This window comes from Cricetulus griseus, chromosome 6, assembly GCF_003668045.3.
Source record: "Cricetulus griseus strain 17A/GY chromosome 6, alternate assembly CriGri-PICRH-1.0, whole genome shotgun sequence".
Lineage (NCBI taxonomy): Eukaryota > Metazoa > Chordata > Mammalia > Rodentia > Cricetidae > Cricetulus > Cricetulus griseus.
Window position 1 is genome coordinate 13,615,851 of NC_048599.1, and position 23,657 is coordinate 13,639,507.

At 48.8% G+C, this 23,657-nt stretch overlaps 1 protein-coding gene across 17 annotated transcripts in view; it reads left to right on the forward strand.

The window, feature by feature from the left end:
- Zmynd8 (zinc finger MYND-type containing 8) overlaps positions 1 to 16,664 on the forward strand; it is a 94,783-nt gene extending 78,119 nt beyond the window's left edge. For 16 of the 17 annotated variants that reach the window (XM_027423386.2, XM_027423393.2, XM_027423398.2 and 13 more), the window contains 7 exons: positions 3,497 to 3,577; positions 5,075 to 5,153; positions 6,004 to 6,243; positions 7,301 to 7,458; positions 8,335 to 8,401; positions 13,762 to 13,845; positions 15,212 to 16,664. In XM_027423386.2, the coding sequence (XP_027279187.1) occupies positions 3,497 to 3,577; positions 5,075 to 5,153; positions 6,004 to 6,243; positions 7,301 to 7,458; positions 8,335 to 8,401; positions 13,762 to 13,845; positions 15,212 to 15,360 (858 nt within the window). In that variant the 3' untranslated portion in view covers positions 15,361 to 16,664. Of the gene's footprint in view, positions 1 to 3,496; positions 3,578 to 5,074; positions 5,154 to 6,003; positions 6,244 to 7,300; positions 7,459 to 7,685; positions 7,885 to 8,334; positions 8,402 to 13,761; positions 13,846 to 15,211 lie in introns of those variants that run through there. The other variant, XR_004770607.1, reaches the window with a different exon arrangement.
- Positions 16,665 to 23,657: the final 6,993 nt, after the last annotated feature.

Below are 23,657 nucleotides of genomic sequence, written 5' to 3' on the forward strand. Positions count from 1 at the left end.
CTCCCTGGACCTTGATGCTCACTCACCTGGCAGGTGGTGAAGCTGTGGGGGTTTCTCCCCAGTTACCGTTACTATTCATATGACCCCAGGGCCTGTGAATTTTGTCACTTTAAGAAGCCCTATGAGTGTTTTCTCCTCTCCTCCCTGAAGAGGGAAAGTTTCAGTAATCCAGAAACACTTCCTTGCCAGGGCAAGAGGGCTGGCTTTAAAGTCCCTCCCATGCGGGCCCAGTGTATCACCAAATCTCCAGCTGCTCATTCAGGAAGCACTGGATTGAGTCACTGTCCTGTGAACAGCTGACCCAGGGTTGGCTTGCTGGGACAAGGAAAGCTAAACCAAAGTGACAGATTTCATTGTGATACCAGCAAGGTGAGAAGCCAGGAACCAAGAGGGACTGGCGATCCTGGGTCCTCCCCTTAAGTCACCCACTCTAAGACACAGTCCCTGCTGGTGGCCTGGCACTGTGTGTATACTTGGGACAGTCTCTTTTTCTCTTAATTAGCCAAAGCTTGTATGACCAAGGTTGAAGGAGTAAAACCCACACTTCTCCTTGGCATTGTGGAGACGTCAGCAGTGGCCTGCAGGTGTCTGGAGAAAAGTGATAATAACAACCCCCAGGGCTCCAGCTGCACTGGTGACTGGCTGTCAGCTTACCCCCAAGTAATGATGCCTGGTACTTGGTCCATCACTGCCAACCACTGCTAGCCAGTTGCCTGCTTATTGGACTTGTCACTGCCAGTGATTAATAGCTAATGAGAAATACTTTCCTGTTTAGTAAATTACTGTGTGAATGAGAACAATTTGATTTTTACTAACGAGGAAATGATTCTTTAGTAATTATTGAGTAAACAGTTCAAGTTACAGGTGGAAAGAGTGGAGGACAGTGTTTCTCTGGGGTTTTCTCCCTCCCTCCCTTCCTAGGCTTGCCTTCCTTCCTTCCTTCCTTCCTTCCTTCCTTCCTTCCTTCCTTCCTTCCTTCCTTCTTTCTTTCTTTCTTTCTTTCTTTGTTTCTTTCATCTTGTGCGCCTTGACTGTCCTGGAACTAGCTCTTGTAAACCAGACTGGCCTCAAACTCACAGAGATCCACCTGCCTCTGCCTCCCAAGTGCTGGGATTAAAGGCGTGCGCCACCAACGCCCAGCCACTCAGTTTTCCTTTAAACAGTGTTTTTATATTAATGTGGTGTGTGAGGTAGAGGGAGGGAGTCAGGAAGATGCGTGGTTGGCCTCCCAGGGAGCCCAGGGTGTGTTGGGGCAGCATAGTCTATTCATTTGACACCCATTTTGGGTTACTGTTTTTTGTCCTTGGTGGTAGTTAAGTAATTTCATGTTCATTAGCATATTTTTCAGTGAAACAGAACAGGTATTTCTTTCTTTGTTTTTTTTTTTTTTTTTTTTTTTTGAGATTGGCTTTCTCTGGAACTTGATCTGTAGACCAGGCTGCCCTTGAACTCAAGAGATCCACCTGTTTCTGACTCCTGAGTGCTGATATTAAAGGTTTAAAAGTGTGGGTCACCACTGAGTTTTCACTCATTTTTAAAGTGCGCAGTGTCTGGTGTGGTTGCCCTGGCTCAGCCAGCCTTCTTCTGGTTTTCTCATTCCACCCACATGTGGGTGCTGCCGTCTGTTTTCACCCGGGAGAAGGAGGCTCTGAAAGAGAAGAGGACCAAAGGCATAGGCACAATTTGTCTTGCCTTCCCCTGGACACACAGGAGAGGGTCAACAGCGAGCCTCTATTTTTGCTACAGAGGCTAGGGAGGGGTCCAGCACTCAGATGGGAGGCAGAAGGGACATTAAAAATACAAATACAGTAATTGGTATGTATCTATCTGAGTTTGACTGCTTCATGGAACCTAGAAGGCATTGCAGTGACAAGCCAACCATGTCCACTTGATGGACCAGGAAAAGGCAAGGTGCGCTCTATGGTACATTTTGTAGACTTAAGGAGTCTTCCTAGACCGTAGTCCTAAGGCCTTGGTGTGGGGTGATTGACATTTCTATGCTGGGTCCAGGTCATACAAATCCATAGAAACAGAAAGTGGATAAGTGGTTCCCAGGGACCTGGGTGAAGACGAGGGTAATGGGGGTGTTGGGAGTTGGGCTGGCTAGTTTTAAGTCAACTTGGCACAAGCTATAGTCATGCAAGAAAAGTGAACCTCAATTGAGAAAGTGTCTTGGTAACATTGGGCTGTATGCAAGCCTGAAGGGTATTTTCTTACTGATTGATGTGGAACTGCCCACCATATGTGGGTGGGGCCACCCCTGGGCTGGTGGTCCTGGGTTCTGTAAGAAAGCAGGCTGAGCAAGCCAATAAGCAGTGCTCCTCCTTGGTCTCTGCATCAGCCCCTGGCTCCAGCGTCCTGCCCTGTTTGTGTTCCTGTCCTGACTTCCTTTGATGATGAACTGTGCTGTGGAAGTGTAACAGAATAAACCCTTTCCTCCCCAAGTTAGTTTGGTTGTGGTGTTTCCTAAGGTAGTGAAGACTGAGGGAAGAGTAGGGTTGTCTTCTTGGGTGTGTGTGTGTGTTGAAAATGTTCTAGAATTGCTTGTGCTGTTGGATGTGTAGCTCCAGACAAGCAAAGCCACTGAAGTGTGTATTTGAGTTGGCGCACAGCCACTGAAGTGTAGCACCTCAGGTCCTGCAGATTGTGCATTGCACGTCACGTGGATAGTGTATTAATTACATCTCATTAAAATGCGCTTTGGGGTCAGCAGGATGGCTCAGTGGGTAATGGTGACTTGACTTTGATCCCTCAAGTAAATGTGGGAGGACAGAATTGACACCATAAAGTTGTCCTCACCCCTCCACTCATGCTCTGAGACACATGCATACCTGCGCTTGTGTGCACGAGTACACACACACACACACACACACACACGCACACGCACACGCACGCACGCGCACGCGCAAGCGCACGTAGGCGCATACTCACACTCACTCAACACAAAAGAAATTATGTTGGTGTGCTGGAGTTGTGGCATAGTTGGTAGAGTGCTTGTCTAGCATGAACAACCAGACTACCACTGAATTTAAAAACCGGGTGCGGTCAGGGGCTTCAGAAACTCAGAGTCATCAGCTACTTAATGAGGTAGACCAGATGGATGCATGAGGACCCAACCTTTAAAAAAGAAAAGATTATAATTTTTATTTTAATTTTAAGAAAAAACTTAAAGCAACAAAATAAGTCTCTTCCTTAAACCTTTTGTGTGGGCTCAACACGACACACCTGGGAGTGGAGTTTGACCTCTAAAAGGGATTCTAGGTGGCCCTGACTTTCAGTTTCTCAGCTCAGCAAGGGGCTGTCCTGTAAACTGTAGGTCATTTAGTAGCCTCCTTGGCTTCTACCCCTGGGGTGCTGGATGCAGCCCCACCCTGTTCTGCCAGGCATCTCGACAGCCTGAAGCAAACAGGGCCTGGGAGTTTGCATCCCCATCACCTCTGAAAGCTGCAGAGCGCCCCCCCCCATTCATGCAAGACTTCTGTTTTTATATTTTCAGATGATGGATGCCATTAAAGGGACGATGACGGAAATCTACAATGACCTCTCCAAAAACACCACGGGGAGCACAATAGCTGAGGTCAGTAGCAACTGGCGATCCCCCAGCAGTTCAGGCTTAGAAGGCCTTGGGAAGCTGGGTTAAGCAGGTGGCTAGGGAGACTCGTCCTGCTTCCTGCCTACATCCTGTTAGATCACAGTGAGAGTTGGACACCAGCTTTGGTTTGTGTGTGCTTGGTGCATCTCCTCCCACCCCCAGCAGGATTTCTCTGTGTAACAGCTCTGGTTGTCCTAGAAACTCACTCTATAGACCAGGCTGGCCTCAAACTCACAGACACAGAGATCCTCCTGCCTCTGCCTTCTGAGCACTGGGATTAAAGGTGTGTGCCACCACCCAGTCTGACTAAAGTACTTAGGTAAGAATCAGAGGTACCATAGCTCTGTGAACAAAGACAGACAGTGGTTAAACTGCCAAACTATTTACTTACAAAGTCACCTCTTATAGTTAAATAATGAAGCATCCTCGCATTCAAAGACAAACACACACAGAAGTTTATCCCTGAGTTTCCCTCGGAGGTCACTCAGTGACCACCTGCTAATACCTGTGTGGACAGCATGGTGCTGGCGGTGGCTTGGTGGCCTGTATTCAGCCATCAGGTGACACACAGGGAACAGGGTTACTTGAGGCCACTGGAGATGGTACTGCAGGCTGGGAATGAAGCCCAAGCAGAAACATTGGCCTTTGAGGCAACAGACAGGACAGGGCTCATGAGAGGCCCTGACGAAATCAATGGAGATTTAAAAAAAAAAGCATGTGCATGGCGGGCAGAGGGTGTACCTGGCATTTTTAAGTCTGATACTCTGTGTATGTCAAGTATGACACTGACAGTGTCAATCAACAAGTAGAAATCTCTCTGTCCCCAGTGAACTTTTTCTTTTGGCAGGGGGTGAGAGTGGGGTCAGGGAGATAGGAATTCATGATGCATCCCTGGCTGGCCTCGAACTCACCGAGCTCAAGGAACCTTGCGTCTGCCTCCTGAGAGCTGGGATTATAGGCTGCACCACCACACTCAGCCCTTTTTGTTCATTTTAAGCATTTGTGTGTGGTTGCAGTTCTGGTTCACGTGTGTCCCCTGAAACCTTGGGTCTAGCCTATGCTAGGATGACCACGACCCTCCAGTCCCCCAACCCTGCCATACTCCTGCATTGACGTGTGGCTGCTCACTCAGTTGCTCAGGCATGTGGCACAGGTGGCCCTTGGCTCTGGGGCCTCCTATGTAGGTTGTGGGGAGAATGGCTCACTTGGCTTGGCTTTCAGAACTAGGGTACTTTGTGTGTGTGTGTGTGTGTGTGTGTGTGTGTGTGTGTGTGTAGCCCTAGGTTCCTCTTATGTAGTCCTTACACACTTACTGTGTGTGTGTGTTTGTATGAATGTGATCTCTTTCCTCCCACCACATAATCCACCACCTGAGCTGTGGGACTATAGGCTCAGAGGCAGGCTGTCACGCAGAGCTTGGGGACAGACACAAGGGGACCAGCTGCCATGGTGGCATCTCAGGCTCCTTTGTCCTCTCTGCAGATTCGAAGGCTGAGGATTGAGATTGAGAAGCTGCAGTGGCTACACCAGCAGGAGCTTGCTGAGATGAAACACAACTTGGGTGAGTCCCCCGTGGGTGTGAGCTTCTGGCTGCTCTGGAGTCACCTGGAGTCGGGGAGAGCACAGTCCTCAGGGATCTGAGGGTGCAAGTGCAGACCTTCCCTCTCACGATAACACATTCTCTTTTCTCCTGCCACCTTCACGTGGGTTCTGGGGATTGAACTCAGGATGTCAGTCTTGGCCACAGTACCTTTGCCATCTGAGCCACCTTGGTGGCCCTTTACTGGTCTTGCCAAGAAGAACTTATGCAGGATGGAGGGGCCATTTACTTTCAATGTAAGGTTTGCTTGCAAATGTATATAATGCCCAGAGCAGAATTGTCGTGGAATGAGTGGTTTGATAGTTGCCTCATTAGTATAACAATCAACCACAGAGTTCATTCAGTGTCACAAGACAAATTGTGTGCCTCGATTTCCTCATCTTTGAAATGGGCTGGTAGAGCTTGGCAGTACGATAATGCTTAATCATAAGTGTAAAGAGCTTAGAACCACACTTGCACACAGTAGGTGCCATATATGTGTTTGATTGACAGAAAAAAAATAAGTCAAGTGAGAATGAATATCAGTTAAATTTTTGAAGGCCTTGTGGAATTCCTACAACTTGAAGTTACTTGGGATGATATCGCTGGGGCCTCCTGTTACCTACATACTGGGTACATGGATGACTGTGTGACAGGTCATCAGACTTGAGTGATGCATGTCCCAGCTGGATTACTGACTGGCCCAGGGTCACCAGGCTAGTGGGGGCCATTTCTAAGACTTAGATGGGGTCTGTTTGAACCTAGGGGTCTGATGTCCAGCATGTTGTCTGGGTCAGACGGTGCAGCTGGTCTCCTCCTACTACTCCTTTAGAGCTCACCATGGCGGAGATGAGGCAGAGCTTGGAGCAGGAGCGTGACCGGCTCATCGCCGAGGTGAAGAAGCAGCTGGAGCTGGAGAAGCAGCAAGCAGTAGACGAGACCAAGAAGAAGCAGTGGTGTGCCAACTGCAAGAAGGAGGCCATCTTCTACTGCTGCTGGAACACTAGCTATTGCGATTACCCCTGTCAGCAGGCCCACTGGCCTGAGCACATGAAGTCCTGTACCCAGTCAGGTACCGTTGGGGTGCTTGCCTGGGAGGCTGCGGGCGGGCTCTTGCCTGTAAACAGCTGTTGCTCTGATACACAAGAAATGCAGTTGTGGGGTTACATATCACAGCTGGCACAGAGCCTGCAACTTCCAACAGCCAGCTCGGCAGAGCTTTTGACCAGGTGACCTGGTCCCAAAAATCAGTAGTCCTGGCACTGAGAATCTGTGTCCTTTGAGGCAATAACAACCTACAGCCTTAAGCAGGATACAGTCCCAGTTCTCCGGGCAAGGAAGAAGTGCTTGTTGGCTGGGAACTAACTAATTTGTTGTTAGGACTGCCACAGTAGCCATCATCTCTTGTGACCTGAAGGGCCTAGAGCCCTCCCTCAGCAAGAACATCACCTGTCCTCATTTTTAGTGGTTTTAAGTTGCATATATAGTTAGAGTTTATGGTAACATGGCACTGGTGTATTGGCAGCCACGTTTGGTGATGTGCACGTGGTGGGGGGTGCTTTGTGGCATGGTGATGTCTGTGTCTTTAATTCCTCCCCGCTTTTCTATTCACCCTCCAAGGTGGCTAGTCTCCATCACTCTGCCTCAGGAACAGGTCCGCTGGCCTGATGCAGATCTAAGCCTAAATGAAGACCAGAGGCTCCCTTGTGGGGGCGGGTCACAGCCTGGCTCTGCACAAGCTTCCTTTGCTTGGAGAACATGTTCTCCTTAGCAAAATGATTTAAAATGTGAATTGCTCAATATTAAAAGACCTGTTTTGAAATAAAGTTTGGAGCCCTGGCTTTAGGAGATGTGGCCCGTGCCAGGTCTCTAGGAGGGACTAGGAAGGATGGGCCTAGTGGGGTCAAATAGGGACTGAGCCACGTGAACGCCTTTAATCCCAGCACTCAGGAGGCAGAGGCAGCCAGTGCCAGCGAGTGCCAGGATAAGCTCCAAAGCTACACAGAGAAACCCTGTCTCAAAAATCCAAGAGAAAAAAAAAAAAAAAAAGCTGGGTTCCAAATGAAGCCTGAAACCATCACACGTCCTGAGGCATTCTCATGAGTTATCACATTCTCATTGGTCCCTAGCTACTGCCCCTCAGCAGGAAGCAGATGCTGAGGCAAGCACGGACACAGGAAATAAGTCATCCCAGGGCAGCTCCTCCAACGCACAGTCAGCACCTTCAGAAACGGCCAGTGCCTCCAAAGAGAAGGAGACACCAGCAGAGAAGAGCAAGGACAGCTCGGTGAGGGTCCCCACTGACAGTCACCCTGCGCCAAGGACCTTCTCTGTAGCTGCCACCCCTGAATGTCTCTTGCTGTCGGGGGTTATCTGGGTGGGGAGTGGCTCTTTCTGGCCAGTATGCTCTAGATTCCAGTGACATGCAAGAATGTGGAGAGCCTGGGTGGTGTGTGTGGGACCTTTAGCTGTTCTGTAGGGTTCCTCAAAGTTCACAAGGTTGCTCCTGCTAAGACCTTTTGCAGAGGTGAAATCAATATCCCTTCTATTGAACCTGGAAGCCACCAACCACCTGTCACTATGGAGGACCAGAAGTGTGGCTGATGTGACCAAGGACCTGCTGGTTTTAAAATTATTTGGGATTTAAGTGGCCCCATGTGGCCAGCGCTGTTGCACTGCATCTCAGGGGTCACAGCAGCTTGCTCCCCATGGGGTATGTGATAACAGTTGAATGCATGGACTGTTTTAGGGGCATGGTCATCATTGCTTCCACTTTTAACTGTGTATTTCAAGAGACCAGATCATTAGATTGTCAGTAAAATCCCTGTTGACTTCACAGATAGTGTCGCCTAGTAACATGAAATAAAAGACAAATTGTTAGCATTTTTGAGCAGTATATACGTTCCTTGCACAGAAAGCTCCTGGGTAGGTCTGTCAGTGGAGCTTTGGAAGCAGTGAATGTCCTAGGAGTGAAGAAACTAAGGATAAATGGGACATCCCCCAAGCTTTGTTCTGGCCTTTTGAATCTGGCAGGCAGAGCATAAGGTGTGTGGCCATCCATCTGTCCTTGTCTGACCGCCAGCTAGAGGCCTCACAAGGTGTCTTGGGGCAGGGGGAGTAGTGGGCTTTCCCATGATTCCCATCTTTTTGCTTGCATTTCTAGACCCTGGACCTTTCTGGCTCCCGAGAGACACCCTCCTCCATTCTCCTAGGTTCCAACCAAGGCTCTGGTATGTCTCCCCCTGGTGGGCAGATGGTGTGTTATATTTCACTTGGTCAAGTTGGGGGAAGTCAAAGGCTTGGGATCTTTTGGGGGTACCTTGGATGGGTTTGGGTGGGGGTGTGGCTCGGCAAGGTGTTGTCCTGGTGCCTCCTTGCAATGGTCACCTGTGTATATTGTATTTACTGAGGGCACCTTTCACTGGGACACAAGGTCTCCTTAGGCCACATTTGATTCATGAAGACCCTTAAAGCTTTTAGTGAGAAGATGATGATGAATGGAACCTTTGTGAACGAGCCCACCCCCCCCAGCCCCGCTAGCCATATGGGTGTCGTCTTCTCTTGTGGAGTTTGAGCCATACTTCCTTCCTGGGAGCCTTGGTTGTCTTCCCACAGTCTTCTAAACTTGTTCCCGGAGTTCAGAGCCATGGCTTCCTTCTCAATAACCATTTTGGCCAATTTCAGGTTCTCTCCTGTCTTGACTCCAGGGTCTTTCTGTCAGTTGGTTTTCTTTAGCTGAAAAATCATACATTAATGTTTCACTTGCTCAATGAGTGTAGACAGAGAAAGTTTGCTCAGTTTGAAGGAGTTGACACTAGGGAGGACATATAAACACACAAATCTGGTTGATTTTGAGACAGGGTTTCTCTGTGCAGTCCTCGATGTACTGGAACTCACTCTGTAGACCAAGCTGGCCTCGAACTCAGAGATCACCACCTGCTTCTGCCTCTTGAGAGTGCTAGGGTTAAAGGTATGTGCCACCATGCTGGGCTTTTTTTTTTTTTTTTTAAACTTGGAAACTTCGGGCATGTTGCTGAGTTCAGGGGCTCTGTCATTCCATGATGCCATTAATGTCCTAGATCATTTCACATTCTGGTCTTTGGTCTCATGATCCTCCTACCTCAGTCTCCTGGGTGCTGGGACAGTGGGCCTGTGCCACCTTGCCTGGCTGGAGTTCTGTTTACAAAGACAGAATGGATGGGATTCTAGCAGTTTGATGCCCTTAGTATGGAACACTTTGTGGGTTTTTTTTTTTTTTTTTTTTAATCGTATTTGAAGAGGTGCCTTAATGGATTTTATACTTTTTAGTGGTGATGTTTAAATAAAAATAGTGTTAAATAAAAGCAGTCATGGTGGTGCATGCCTTTAATCTCAGCATTCAGAAGTCAGAGGCAGGCAGACCTGAGTTCCATGCCAGCCTGGTCTATAGAGTGATAAATATAAACAAGCATAGGAATCCATGACTTGAGTAAGATAAAGAGGATTGGAGTTGGGACTCGGGTGCTGTGGAGGAGTTAGATCTGAGAGGTGACATCTAGGAAAGACCTTGAGGCCTGATTGGGGGGGTCGACCTGCTAGAGGACTCCTCCCAGGAGTATCCTGTGCTCTCCTCTTAAGGCCAGGGAAGCCACAAAAGGTTGTGTGTTCCCTGACAGCTGTGCAAGTCACAGACCAAACATAGAGCGAAATGCATGGCCATAGGCCAGCAAACCCCTGGCTTGCAGAAGTGGCTGTCTGCTTTGGCCCATGGGTTCCCTTTGCTGGCCCCTGACCTGGAGCATCTTGGGTCAGAAGGACTAGGAAGAATGTCTCTGAATGGAGAAGCAGCCTTCAGTTCGATGGGTGCTGGGGACAGAGTTGTGAGAAGAGCCCCCAGGAAGCACTGCCTTGCTGTGTCACTCTGTCCCCAGCCTCTCTGAGGAAACAGCTGCTGTGATTCTCGGGGGATAGATGAGGAGGTGGTCCACAGGAGTTGACTTTGATACTTGGGTTGCTTAGCTGGTGATGTCAGAGCTGGGGCATCCATGCAGGTGTCCCTTCTGTAGTATGCCAGGTGCAGTGGGTAGCCCCCACAAAATTACTGTCCGTGGAAGCTAGAGGTGGCTGCCCAGGCTGTCCTGTGTGGCCTTGGTTTGTTCAATCCCAGCACTCCTTCTTATCCATCTCCTCACCTCCAGCTGTGTCTCCCTGACCTGCTCTTCTATCAACAGCCCTGAGAGTAGAACCCAGGCTCCCAGGAGCCTGTTTCCTCAACATGCACACCTGGAAAAAGCCCAGCTTTTCCATGTTTTCCTCAGTTGCACCTGAGACCCCAGAGCTAAGAGGGAAAACATCCCCCAGGGAAGCAAACTTCTCCCGTGACACACAGTTCTGACACAGACACAGACACAGACACAGACACACACACACACACACACACACACACAGACACACACACACACACACACAGACACACACAGACACACACACACACACACACACACACACACACACACACACACACACACACACACACACACACACAGTTCCTCACCTGCTTGGCCACCTTATTAAGTCCCTAGTGTGAGTCCCTGATTCCCTGATCCGTAACAGTAGCATCCCAAATTCTTTGTTCCCTGTCAGACCGTCAGACCACCTGCCTGGCCCTCCCTGCCTCTGAATCCTTTGGTGCGTTGGCCATGGGCACTGCCCTAAGCAGAGTGCCAGCATTCTCTCTGCCTTGCCTCGCCAGGTTGGCGGCCTGCACCCGATCCGCCCTTCTTTGTTCCTGTCCATGACAGCTAAGTTGTCCCTCTCAGATCTTTCCTGGGGAGAATTGATAAATTTATCTGTGTTTCCATGTTCCTTCTTGGAAATTGTCCATCCTGGAAATATATACCAAACTCTTCAGCTTATGTGACTAAGGGATGGGATTGGACATTTATTTTAGATTATTGAAATAGTAACTTTGGCTCATGGCTACTGGATTGAGCAGCATAACCCGAAGCCTGTCCACTCAGCTTCCCCAGTCCAAGTACAGCTTCTCCTGGTACCCTGCCTCCAGCTCCCTTCTCACACCCAGCTAGAGCATCTCCTGGTACCCTGCCTCCAGCTCCCTTCTCACACACCTCAGCCCACTCAGCTGGCTTCTATTTTGGCACGTCACCATTGTCTCAAGATGGAGCCATGCATCCTGTGGCACATGCACTTAGGAGGCAGAGTTAGGCCTGGTCTACATAGTGAGTTCCAGGTCAGCCAGAACTACATAGTGAGATAGCATCTTGAAGAAAACCCGAAGAGGGGACATTGACAAGCAAGGGCATTTAAAAAGTCTAAATGGTGTGCGCTTTATTATTAGTGTAATTCTTTTTTCTCTGAAAGTGCTGGACACTGGTGCAGTGCCCAGGAGAGACCTCAGAGCCTTGCTTATGCCAGGATGGTGCTTTCCTTCTGCAGCCTCATCCCAGCCGACATGTTCTGACATTTCATCTTAGGCAATGCCCAGACAGGCAGAGAGTTCAGAAGGAGCCTTGTATTGAGTCCAGGTTAAAGAATGAGGCAGGGGTAATGGAGCGGTGGCTTGGTGGGTACAAATGTCAAGGCCTGGATTCTGCAACATTGTAAAAAGCCTGGTGTGAGAGCATGTGCCTAGAATTCCAGTGCCATAGCGAAGAGATCTCTGAAACTCACTGCCAGACAAAGGTTTCAGTGGGAGACCCCACCTTTAAAATAAGTAGATAGACTGATGATAGATAGATAGATAGACAGACAGACAGAAATGATTGAGGAAGACACTCTCTGGCCTCCACAGACTCCCCAAGAGTAGAATGGAGGGGGGAAAGGAGTGCTTCCTGGCAGTGAGTGCTGGGGGGTTGGAGGCACTGGGCAGAAAACAGGCAGAAGCCTTCTCATTTCCTTTCTCCACCAACACCATTTGTGCTGATGGAGCCTATCAGAACGAAAGATCCATCAATTCCTTCTGCTCCTCAGTCTTTTTTTTTTTTTTTAAGATTTATTTATTTATGTATGCCTGCAGGCCAGCAGAGGACACCAGATCTCATTACAGATGGTTGTGAGCCACCATGTGGTTGCTGGGAATTGAACTCAGGACCTATGGAAGAGCAGCCAATGCTCTTAACCTCTGAGCCACCTCACCAGCCCCTCTCCTCACTCTCGATACATAGTTAGCGCCAGCACTTTGTCCTGAGGTCGCTGCCTATCTTGGAGGGACGAAGGCAAGAAACACCAGCAGTCCTGAGCTGTGTCTGCATCTGGCCTTTGTGTGGGAAGGGAAGGGTCTGTGAGGACAGAGATATTGGGAGGGGCACTGGCTCCCAGTAGGTGAGCGTGTTCCTCTGTTTGTCCTTTATACTTGATGCCCTTTTGTGTGGTATTGGGGATTGAGTTCCCGTCCCCATGTGTGCTGGGCAAACCAGGGAGCCATATCCGCAGGGGCAGTTGGTCCTTTAAACAGTGTCCTTGCATACAAACACAGAGGCTACACTAGAGCCTGGCTCTGCTGACATGCTGGCCCTCTGGGATTTGCACAGGCCTGCCTTCTGACCTGTCTTTAGACTTTTATCTATGGGCTTCCCCTCCCCATCCCTGATTTCTGAGCCCGTAGCTTTTTGTGGTCTGACCACCCCGGCTGTGTGAGCCTCCCCTATTTCCAGCCCGTCAGGAGAGGCAGTCTTTTCTTGGCAGCTCGCCTTCTCCTTCCTGTCACTCTGTCACATCTATGCCGCCCCCACTTGTGGCCTGCTGGCATCAAGACTGAATACACACGTGCTTCGCTGTCTCTGCTTGTCTCCTTTCTCTCTGAGTGTGCAAAGTTGCAATCCCACCGTTTCATTTGCAAAGACTGTGATGCCACTCATCGCCCAGGCATGTGGCCCACCGTGGTGACACTTCACTTCCTTTCCTTCTTTGTCTTAATTCCATTTTCCCATTACTAAATTCTTCAGGACCTTCATTAGCGTACACACTCCTTCCACTTGCTGTGGAGCCAAGGCTGGCCTCAAAGTCATGATCCCCCTGCCTCAGCCTCCTGAGGGTTGGGATGACAGGTGTGTATCAGCACACTTGGCTTTCCTGAGAATTGGGACGTGGGCTCTTTGACTTAGGTTGTGGTTTGTGGGTGTCCTTTTATTGTGGCCTGTGGCTTAGTCAGCTAGTCCTCCTGGCTGCTGTCCCCTGTTGTCCTCAGTGTGGCATCTTTGCCTGCCTTCCTGTTTTTCACAGATAATCAGTCCATTCTCTGCTCTACTGTGTGGTGTCTGCCACCCTAGTGTGCCTCAATCCAGCCTCAGTTTCCCTGCTGGAATCAGGCTCTTGGCAGAGCTTTCAAAATCTGAAAAATCTGTGGCTTGCAAAAATGTGGGGTGCTTTTATGTCCCCGTATGTCCACTTCCCTCCTTGTGGTGCTGTGTCCAGCGACCCTGTTTGTGGTTTGCACACATTTTCAAAAGCCCCAGCCACCTGCAAGCACATCCATTCAAGTGGCATACATGAAGGAGCAGCTAACCCATCGGTGTGGCCATGGGTGTCGGCCCCTGGGATTGTGTGGAATTTGAGCTGTGACAGACTCTAAGGCTACCTGTGCTCTCTTCAGTTAGCAAGAGGTGTGACAAGCAAGCTGCCTATGCCCCAACCACTACAGACCACCAGCCGCACCCCAACTACCCATCCCAGAAGTGTAAGTATGACCCTGTCTCGTGGGAGCTGCTGGGGAGTCATTCCTGGCATGCACACGCCTCATTTGTGTGTTTGTGTGTGTCTTTGTGGGCGTGTCCTGTTCTTTGCGTCTTCCTTTGATTTGCAGTTAGTCTTCTTGTCTGTACCTCTCACCGCCTTTGTAAACTGCTGTAGGACAGTGTGGGTCTGGCTTCTCGGGGCTTTTGTTTTGTCTTAGCTGGATCCTGCATCTCTCCTGCCATCATGGAGTGCGTGAGCCAGCATCCAGGACCCATTCTCCTTGAGGCTCAGACCTACAGACTCTGGGCTCTCGAGTTCTGTTTCTTTAGTGTCCCTGGTGATCTTGGCTCTCCCCAGCGCTGGAAGGACTTGGCGATGTGTGACTACTGCCATGCCAGCCCCTCAAAGACATTCTAGAGGATTATAGTGTAACTGCCAGGAATAGGAGTGTGCCTAAGAGGGTGGTTTGTAATTGCCCCTCAGCCTGTTAGAACACTGTCCCCTTCTGGCTGAGTATAAAAGCAACTGGAGCATTCTCTGCACGCACTTTGTGACAGCAGAAGTGCTGGCCCTTCCTCATTGGCCCTGTTCCATCTCTCAATGTGACATTCCAAAGCCCAGGAGAGTTAGACAACCTGGGAGCTTAATGAATGGTCTAAGCAGTGAGCAGTCTTAGTGGACGGCCATTAAGGCTGTCATCTCATTGCAGCCACCAGCGGTGCCCACAGATTGGGGCTATTGTCCTCTTCGAGATGGCTTCTGGGCTCTTCTTTTAGCTTCCTTTTCCTCAGCCACTACCTAGCTTGGTGCCTGTGTCCTTAAAGCCATCCCAAGAGTCCGTTGGGGTCTGTTTTGGTCACTGACCCCTAACATGATCCTTACTGGGAGTCCATGGGGTCTGTGTTCAGGTGGGCTTTGCCATCTCATCTGGGCCTCATTTCTTCTTTCTTACAATCGCTTCCTGGTTTGGATGTGAGTCTTTTAAATTAACCTGTTAACGTCCGGAGACCACGTGCTGGATTCTAAAGGTCTCCCAGAGCCAGTGTCAGGCAGAGTGAGTGCACGGGCCCTGTGGTGTCACTCAGTCACTTTACAGGGCCAAGGATTCCCTATCAATGGGAAACCGTCACTCTGCAAGCATGACACCCTGCTGATCTTCCATTTAGCCATGGTTAAAGCCCCCAAACCAGCCACCCCTGTGCTCTGTGTCCCTCAGATCAGGGACCTTGGTGGTAGCTGTGTTGCAGCTGGAGGGAGGGAGGGAGGGAGGGAGGAGGGAGAGGGAGGGAGGGAGGTGGCTCCTGGCTGGGGGATGAGTTGAGGGGAGGTGGACAGGGGGAGTTGAACTTGCTGCTTTTCCTCCACAGACCATTCCAGGAGCAGCAAGACAGGTTTGTGGAGCAGCAGTGAGGAGAAGCGAGGATCAGCCCGCTCCGAGCACAGCGCAGGGACCAGCACGAAGAACCTCATGCCCAAAGAGTCTCGGGAATCTCGACTAGACACCTTCTGGGACTAGGGTGCATGCATTGTGAGCCAGAACACCCCCCTGTAGGGGGAAACAACCCAAACAACAGGAAGCAACAGAAACTGGAGAACAGCCACCTTTCCAATACCCAACACTCAGGCTCTGCCCGTGGGCTTGGCTACAGGGCAGCGACTTGACTCCATCCCAGCATGGGCCTTGCTGGGACTGCTGGACCTTGTGAGTCCAACACTTTAGGTATAAGTAGGTACACTTTGTGACGTCACTGACCTAGCCTACCTTCCTTTTTCATATCTATACTGACCTTAACTTATAAAAAAACAAGCAAGTTATATATAAAAAATTCTACAACAAAAAGAATGTTTTGATAATCTAGAGAGCTGGCTAGCTAGCCCTCTGGCCTCACTGTGGTGTCAGGGCTGGGCCCAGGGATTGCTGTTCTCACAGAGGTCCTCCTTCTTGGATACTCAGGGGAGGGAGGCGCCACTGTCACCCTGCAGCACACCACATCGGGGCTCTCAGGCTGTGCTGTCCTGGACCCGCCACACCAAGCCATCCGCCCCTCACAGACCCTACAAGACGATGTTATGAAACACAAGCTCACTGGGCTCCAAGGTACACAGAGAGAAGCCAGTACGTTCGGTGTGATTTCCGCTATGGTTCCCAAAGGGGCAGAACAGCCTGCTGTTTGCAGAAGGTCCATCATGGATGCCCCTTCTCTCTGCTGAGTGCTTTCCACAAACACACATATTTGTGAAGAGATACGTGTCTCAGAAGCAAGGACTAAAAAGCAAGGTGCACGGTGAGGACATTGTGAGCCCTCGGATGGAGCATGTATGTATTATTTATATGCTGGAGTTCTACGTTTTTATGTAAGCATGAAACACAGGCAGTGTGAGAGAAAGCCAGGACCGGTCATGCTGTCCCGTTAACGCTACGTCTGCTGTAGTTCCATTTTGTATGTTGTGTAAAACAAGCATCGATCGAAGCAAAAAGTGATGTGTATATGAGAACAATTAATTGTATATCATTCCAGTACATTCCGTTGTACATTTTAGTCTTCGTTTACTTTCTCTTCATTGTTGGTAAGAGAATGCAAGCTGTGCATTGTCCAGCTAGTTTACCCCCTCCTAGAAAAGCAAGAGGAAGACATGCTAGAAGAAAACAGGAGAGAAAGAACATTTGTGAATTGCAGTTGTCAAAAAACAAAACAAAAAAACAAACAATCTAGCCTAGCTGGCCTTATTTGGGAAGCGTAACTGCTTTTAGCATATGGGAGTATTTTTTCACATTTTCTTTGTATAAAATTTGTATTAAACTTAAATATCTTTTTTGAAGATGGTGTTTCTTCGTGACTGAGCCAGTGGTCTCTCGCGGTTACAACCTTTTGGGTTCTCTCTTCTCAATGTCCCAAGTTTTTCAGATTCTTCACCTTCTTTTTTCTTTTTAAATTAAGCTGTTTTGTCGAAATGGTTTGATCATGATCGTAGGGGTCAGGGTGTGGCTTCGTCAGGTTTGAATGTCCAAACACAAGAAGAAGGTCCCCCAAGGTCCTGGACACCCTACAGGGGTGGTCTGGGCAGGTACTAGTCAGGGTAGCTGCAGTCTTCCTGAGGCCAAGGCAGCGGGTTGAGCCACCAGGCTCTGAGTGCATGGCCAGTGCTAATGACACCTTGGAAGCAATTGGTCCATCAGCCTTTGGCTCTAGGTCAGAAGGTCCATCTTGTTTCCCATGGTTTTCTGGGTAGGAGTTACCCATATTTCTGGCCTAGGGCACATGTGTGGACATATGCATGCATGTAGGTATATATACTCGGGTATGTGTCCCAGTGGGGTGTGAGTTCTGAGGGGGAGGGTTGACACTTCCCTCCTGTCCTCAGGTGTTGTTGAGGGGCACCCTCTGCAGCTTCTGGGCCCTCCTCTTCTTTGCCCCTCACTCCCCAACCCCAAGCCTTCCACAGAGGAAAAGACTGACTTGCCTACTCATGGGTAGAAAAATGGTGGTTTTTTTTTTTTTTTTTTTTTTTCCAAATGCGAAATTTAGGTCTTGGACTGGGGCTCAATTGGAAGGCTAGTATGCACAAGGCACCCAGCACTTCATTAAACTGGGAATGCACATGGCTGCAATCCCAGCACTTGGGAGGAGGAGGCAGGAGAATCAAAACTTCAAAGTCATCCTTGGCTAGGTAATGAGTTCGAGACCAGCCTGAATTACATGGGACCCTGTCTCAAATAAAAGAGTGAATAAATACATGATGTGAATCTTGATTTTTATCATTTATTCAACTGCCAAATGCAGTCATGTGACTCCTGCTTACAGATTTGAGAGGGTCCATGTAAAGACCCTTCCAGCCACCCTGCTGTCCAGTTTCCTCAAGTGTCCCTCGGTGTCCAGCACTTACACAGTACAGACTTCTATCCCTCGGAATACACAGTGGCATGTGTGACACACCTTTTGTCACCTGGTTTCAATTAGGATTTCAAGGACAGGTGCAGAATGTCCTCATTCCTTTTACTGGGGAAGTGTGCTGTCATGTGGACAGTTGTCACACAGTCTGTCCCCTCTGGTCTCAGTGGAGTCACAGTTGCAGCCCAGATGGCCAGTGTGAGTGTGGCAGGTAGGTGGGGACACTGCAGGTCCAAACACAGCTTCCAGGCTTCTTGTGACCTTGGAGTGGCGTGGACCTGTGTCTCACACAGGCTACCTATTGGAGCTACATACCAGGCCCCTGGTCAAGTGTTTTTCGGGTGCCCAACTCTGAATCTGAGAATGAGGAAGGTCATAAAGGGTCTGAATGCACAGAAGTGGCCACAAACCTTGTTCCTTTTTTTTGGGGGGGGGGTTTCGAGGCAGGGTTTCTCTGTGGCTTTGGAGGCTGTCCTGGAACTAGCTCTTGTAGACCAGGCTGGTTTCGAACTCATAGAGATCTACCTCTGCCTCCTGAGTGCTGGGATTAAAGGCGTATGCCTTTAATCATCTCTGGTTTGAAGTTTTTGATTTTTAAGGGCCAAATTTTGAAAGAAAAAAAAGGGGGGGTGGTAGAATAATGGGGTTTATGTGTTCTGTGAACCAGTGTGCAGCCATGCAGCTCTTCCCTTGCTACACCAGTATCTGGGGCTGCAGGAACCCACACTACCTTAGCCCTTAGCTTACTGGTCACTTGGCACAGCTAGGGAAGAGCTGCAATTACAAACCTCTTAACATTTGTTAAGCACCTACTGTGTGCTGGTCACAGAGCTGAGCTCTTGACCATTCCATCCCACCTGGAGAGGAATGACAGCTTGAGGCAATGGTGGATCTTGGGGCAAAGCCAGCTCTGGTTCTGACTGTGGGTGAGAGACTTCAACTCTCAAGCCTCAGTTTCTTCAGCTCTAAAATTGGGTGATGTGTAGCTGGAGTTAATTTCCAGCCTGGTCCCACAGCCATTTAGCTCCAAATGAACATACAGAGGCGTCTATTATAACCTGTTGGACGATGGCTAGGACTTCTTACTGGCTAGCTCTCTCTTAATTATTAACCCCTAACTACTAATCTGTGTATTTTTCTCTTAATTATTAACCCCTAACTACTAATCTGTGTATTTCTACATGGCCTTATCTGACCAGAGAAAGCCTGGCACGTTCTTTCTTGCCGCCTCCCTCTGCCTGCATTTCCCCAGCCTTCTCCTGGTCTGGTCCGCTCCTATGCCTCAGACAATACTGAGGCAGTAGGGTTGCTTGAGCTCAGGGGTTCAAGTCAGCCTAAGCAACACAGAGCCCCACAACTCTGAAGAAAAGAGGGAAGAAGAATGACACAGTCCATTATCATGTGCATAATAAAAGCTATGTCAGCAAGCCATGTCTTCCTGTGACTGAACACCTGACAGGAAGTGACGGGGGAGGCAGGGGGGGGGGTACACAACTCATTTGGGCTCACGGGTGTAATCCATTGGGTGGTGAAGAATTCGGCATCATACGGGCAGTGGTGGCGCTCACCTTTAGTCCCAGCACTCAGGAGGCAAAGGCAGGCAGATCTCTGTGAGTTCGAGGCCAGCCTGGTCTACAAAGCTACACAGAGAAACCCTGTCTCAAAAAAACAAAAACGAAACAAAACAAAAAGAATGCAGCTTCAGGAATGTGAGTTGGCTGGTTGTGTTGTATCCAGGAAGCAGAGAGCAGACAGGAAGTGAAGCTTAAGGGCCGCCTCTAGTGTCCCCTTCCTCCCGGGAGGCTCCACTTCTTAATGGTCTCCCAACCTTCCAAACAAGTTCCACCAACCCCACCAACTGGGCCACACATGCTGTCATTTCCATCCTTACCGTTGAATCAATGTCATAGCCCATTTGGGAGACAATGGTTTTAAACAAGTCATGGCAAATAAAATTAAAGGACTTTAAATTCACAAGAAGGAGACTGAGGCTCTGGTGCTATGGCCAGCCCATGACCTCACAGCTGGAAGGTGGTCCAGGCTAGACTCCCATGCAGTGCCCCCAACTCAGGCTGGACAGCTGCTGTTCACTGTAAATGGAATTCTTAAGTGGTCTAAGTAATAGAAACCTGGAGTCAGACATAGAGGAAAATGCTGAGAGGTCAGAGAGAAGGAGCAAATCACCGTCACACCTTACCTCCTTAGCGTCTCAGCAGACAAGAGAGCAATAGCCTGTTTCTCCCTGCTTATATTCTGTTTCTGCCCAGCCACCTCACTTCCTGTCTGTCTGTACAGACCTCCAGACCTCTATGGTTAGCTAGTGGCAAGCTCCATCCTCTGACCCTCAGACAGGCTTTATTTGTACAAGCAAGGTATCACCACAGCTCACAGGTCAATATTCTCTCTCTCCCTCTTTACTTACCTCTTCCCCTCTGTCTCTCCCTTCCTCTCCCCCTCTTTCCCTCTCTTCCTCTGTCTCTTGTCTCTCCCTCCCTCTCTCCCCTGTCTTCCTCTGTCTTTTGTCTCTCTCTCTCCCTCTCTCCCCCGTCTCTTTCCTTCTCTTTCCCTTTCTCTTGCTCTCTCTTCCTCTTTTCTCTCTCTCTCCCCCTTTCCTCCTCTCCTCCCTCCGTCTTCCTCTCTCTTTCCCCCCTCTCCCTCTCTCTTCCTCTCTTCCTGTCTCTCTACCCCTCTCTCCTTCTCCCTCTCCCCTCCCCTTCTTCCTGTCTCTCTTCCTCCCTCTCCTGCTCTCTCTCTCTCCCCTCTCTCCCCCCCTCCCTCTCTCCCTCTCCCTCTCTCCCTCTCTCTCCCTCTCCCTCCTTCTCTCCCGCACACCCGTTTCCACTCACAGCAAATAGAACACTTAGCCTTCAGTCGGAAGAAACTCGGTGCCCATTTCTAGCCACAGATGTAATGTTGAATTTTAGTTTAATTTTTTTTGTCCCAATCTTGAGACAGGGACTCAGTTTGTAGCTTAAGCACATGACAGGCATGTGCCACTGTCCCTGGTATAATGTTGATGTTTAAATCAGTTTCTGAGCAAAACCGACTTGTCACCATCCTAGAACGAGCTACTGCCTATACATAAATGCCACCAGGTGCAGGGGTGTGCAGGTAACACTTGGAAGGTGGAGGCAGGAGGGTCAGGAATACAAAGCCAGCCTCTGCTACCTGGCAAGTCTCAAGGAACCAAAATCCAAACAAACCCTCCAAATAAAGATAAAAAACACAATTCCCCCAAACAATCTAAACTATGACAACAATTTTACTGTGGAAAATGAGAGCGTTTGTGTGTGTCTGAATCTGAGAGAAGGCCACCAACAAAGTGCCTTTCTATTAACTCTTGGGCGTGACAGTGACTGCTGTTCCATGGCTCTGCAAAATCCTGTCAAGAGTAAATTTATTCTACTGCTAGCCTCTGGTCCCACAGCTTGGCTAGCTTGTGGTCACATTGCCCCCTGGTGGTCTCTGGTGAGCATAGCGCCACTGGTGCTGACTGCCTTGTGGAAAGAGGTCTAATGATTCTTTATCTAGCTATCTATCAATCTATTATCTGTTATCAATCAATCTATAGGTTTAATTTTCTCTCAATTACCTACTATCATGTATCATCTATCTATCTATCTCTCTATCTATCACCTATCTATCCATCTATTATCTATTAGTCATCAATCAACCAATAAATTTAATTACCCATCTATATCTATCTACTATATATTATCTATTGGCCATCAATTAACCTATAAATTTATCATCTATTTACCTGTTGTCTTTCTAATTTTTTTTAAACAAGATCTTGATAAGTAATCCTGGCTGGCCTTGAACTCATGCTCCTCCTGCCCCTGTTTCCTGGGTTACAGACATGTGCCAGCATACTTAGCAGGCCCAGACCTCAAATTCAAGGCTGCGTTTTTGTCAGAATGTACTATGGGTCCAAGCTACCACGTGTTTGTACTGCTGAACATTCCACACAAAGGAAGCTGGGCCCCAAGAGGACATTCCATATGAGCCCGTATAGACCAGGCCAGAGACAGAAACCAGCACAGTGGGGACATGCAGCCTAGGTGGCAGGAACAGGCAGGCCTTTTGGACTCTGTTCTGTTTTGATCTGTGTGACGTAACTACCTCAGTGGAATCATCTCAAATACACCATGATGGTGAGATTTGAGATCTGTGCCATAAAGTTTATGTTGCTCATAAAAAGAAAAACCTAATAACAGAATGTGAAATCCAGGAAGGAGCCCTGTGACCAGGCCACCTACATCCCCTTCAAACCCGGTGTGTGGAAAGCATCAGTCAGACCACATGGGGTCCTGCCTACAACCTCGCAGGGCTTTTCAAGAGATTTAAAATAAAGTTCCCAACCCAAGGCCACCTGGGTTCCATGTGTCTCTCTGCTTTAGTTTTAGCCCCCAGCACTTCCTTAAGGTTCCTCTGTCCTACCCCCTAGATGTTCCTGCCTTCATTTCCTTCCTTAGAATGATTTCTCTGGGGCTGGAGAGATGGCTCAATAGTTGGGAGCACTGGCTGTTTTCCCAGAGGACCGAAGGTTCAACTCCCAGCACCCACATGGCAGCTCACAACTGTCTGTAGCTCCAGTTCCAGGGGATCTGACACCTTCACACCAATGCACATAAAGTAAATTTTAATATGGTATTTAAAAAAGAGAATTTCTCTGGCCTCTGTCCTTCTGTCTGAGCTCAGATGTCACCTACTTAATTGTGACCAACCAGTCCACAGACCCTCAATTCTGTGCTGTCTGCAGCATGTGACCCCAATGCTTGCTTCTGGCCTGTCACCCTAGACTGGCAAGGACAGTAGCCTCTGATTTTGAGAAATCAGAGACATGTCTTGTACTAAAATTAAAATCTCTTGAGCCAGGAATGGTGGCACATGTCTGTGATCCCAGCTCTTTGGAGGCTGAGGCTGGAGGATTGCCAGGAGTTTAAGACCAGTCTGGGCTACATGGTGAAACCCTATTTTAAGAATAAAATTTAAGCTGGGCATGGTAGCACACTCTTGGTCCCAGCTCTAGGGAGGTAGAGATAGGCAGATCTCTGTGAGTTTGAGATCAGCTCTGTCTACATAGAGAGTTGCAGCACAACCAGGGTTATATAGTGATATCCTGTCTCAAAAATAAAAATGATAAATAAGTACCCTGAAATAAACCAAATGTCAACCAACAAGAAGATTTCAGAAGTTTACACCAGGACAAGTACTGGGGCCCTTCTCTCTGTGAACAAACATTGTTGTCTCTTTCAAGAGGCCATGCATAGGATCCCATCAGCTGGTCTTTTCACAGGGGCCTAATCAGGCCTCGTCTACTCACCTATATTCATCTACCTTTCATCTATCTGTCATCCACACATCCGTCTGTCTACCACTCACCTAGCTACCCATCCATCAATCCACCCATAACTATATCTACACATCCATCCATCCGTCCGTCCATCCATCCATCCATCCATCCATCCATCCATCCATCCACATAACTAACTGCCCACCCACCCCATCCATCAATCCACCCACCCAGCTACCCAGCCACCTCTTCCTCCCAAACATTCCTAAGGGTCCTTTCTGCACCACAGTCTCTGACATACACAGAGATAAGAAAGATACCACCATGTCCACAGCCGCCTCCAGTCAACCAGACTTCAAACTCCAATGCTTGCATTAGAACTGCAGACTGTTAGCCTCTGTCAGCCCAGCTTGACAGGAGCCGTCCCAACAGACAAGCAGCATCTTCTTCCCTATATGTATTGCTTTCCCTGTATGTATTGCTAAAATTTAACTTTCTTTTTCTTTCTTTCTTTCTTTCTTTCTTTCTTTCTTTCTTTCTTTCTTTCTTTCTTTCTTTCTTTCTTTCTTTCTCTTTCTTTCTTTCTTTCTTTCTTTCTTTCTTTCTTTCTTTCTTTCTTTCTTGTTG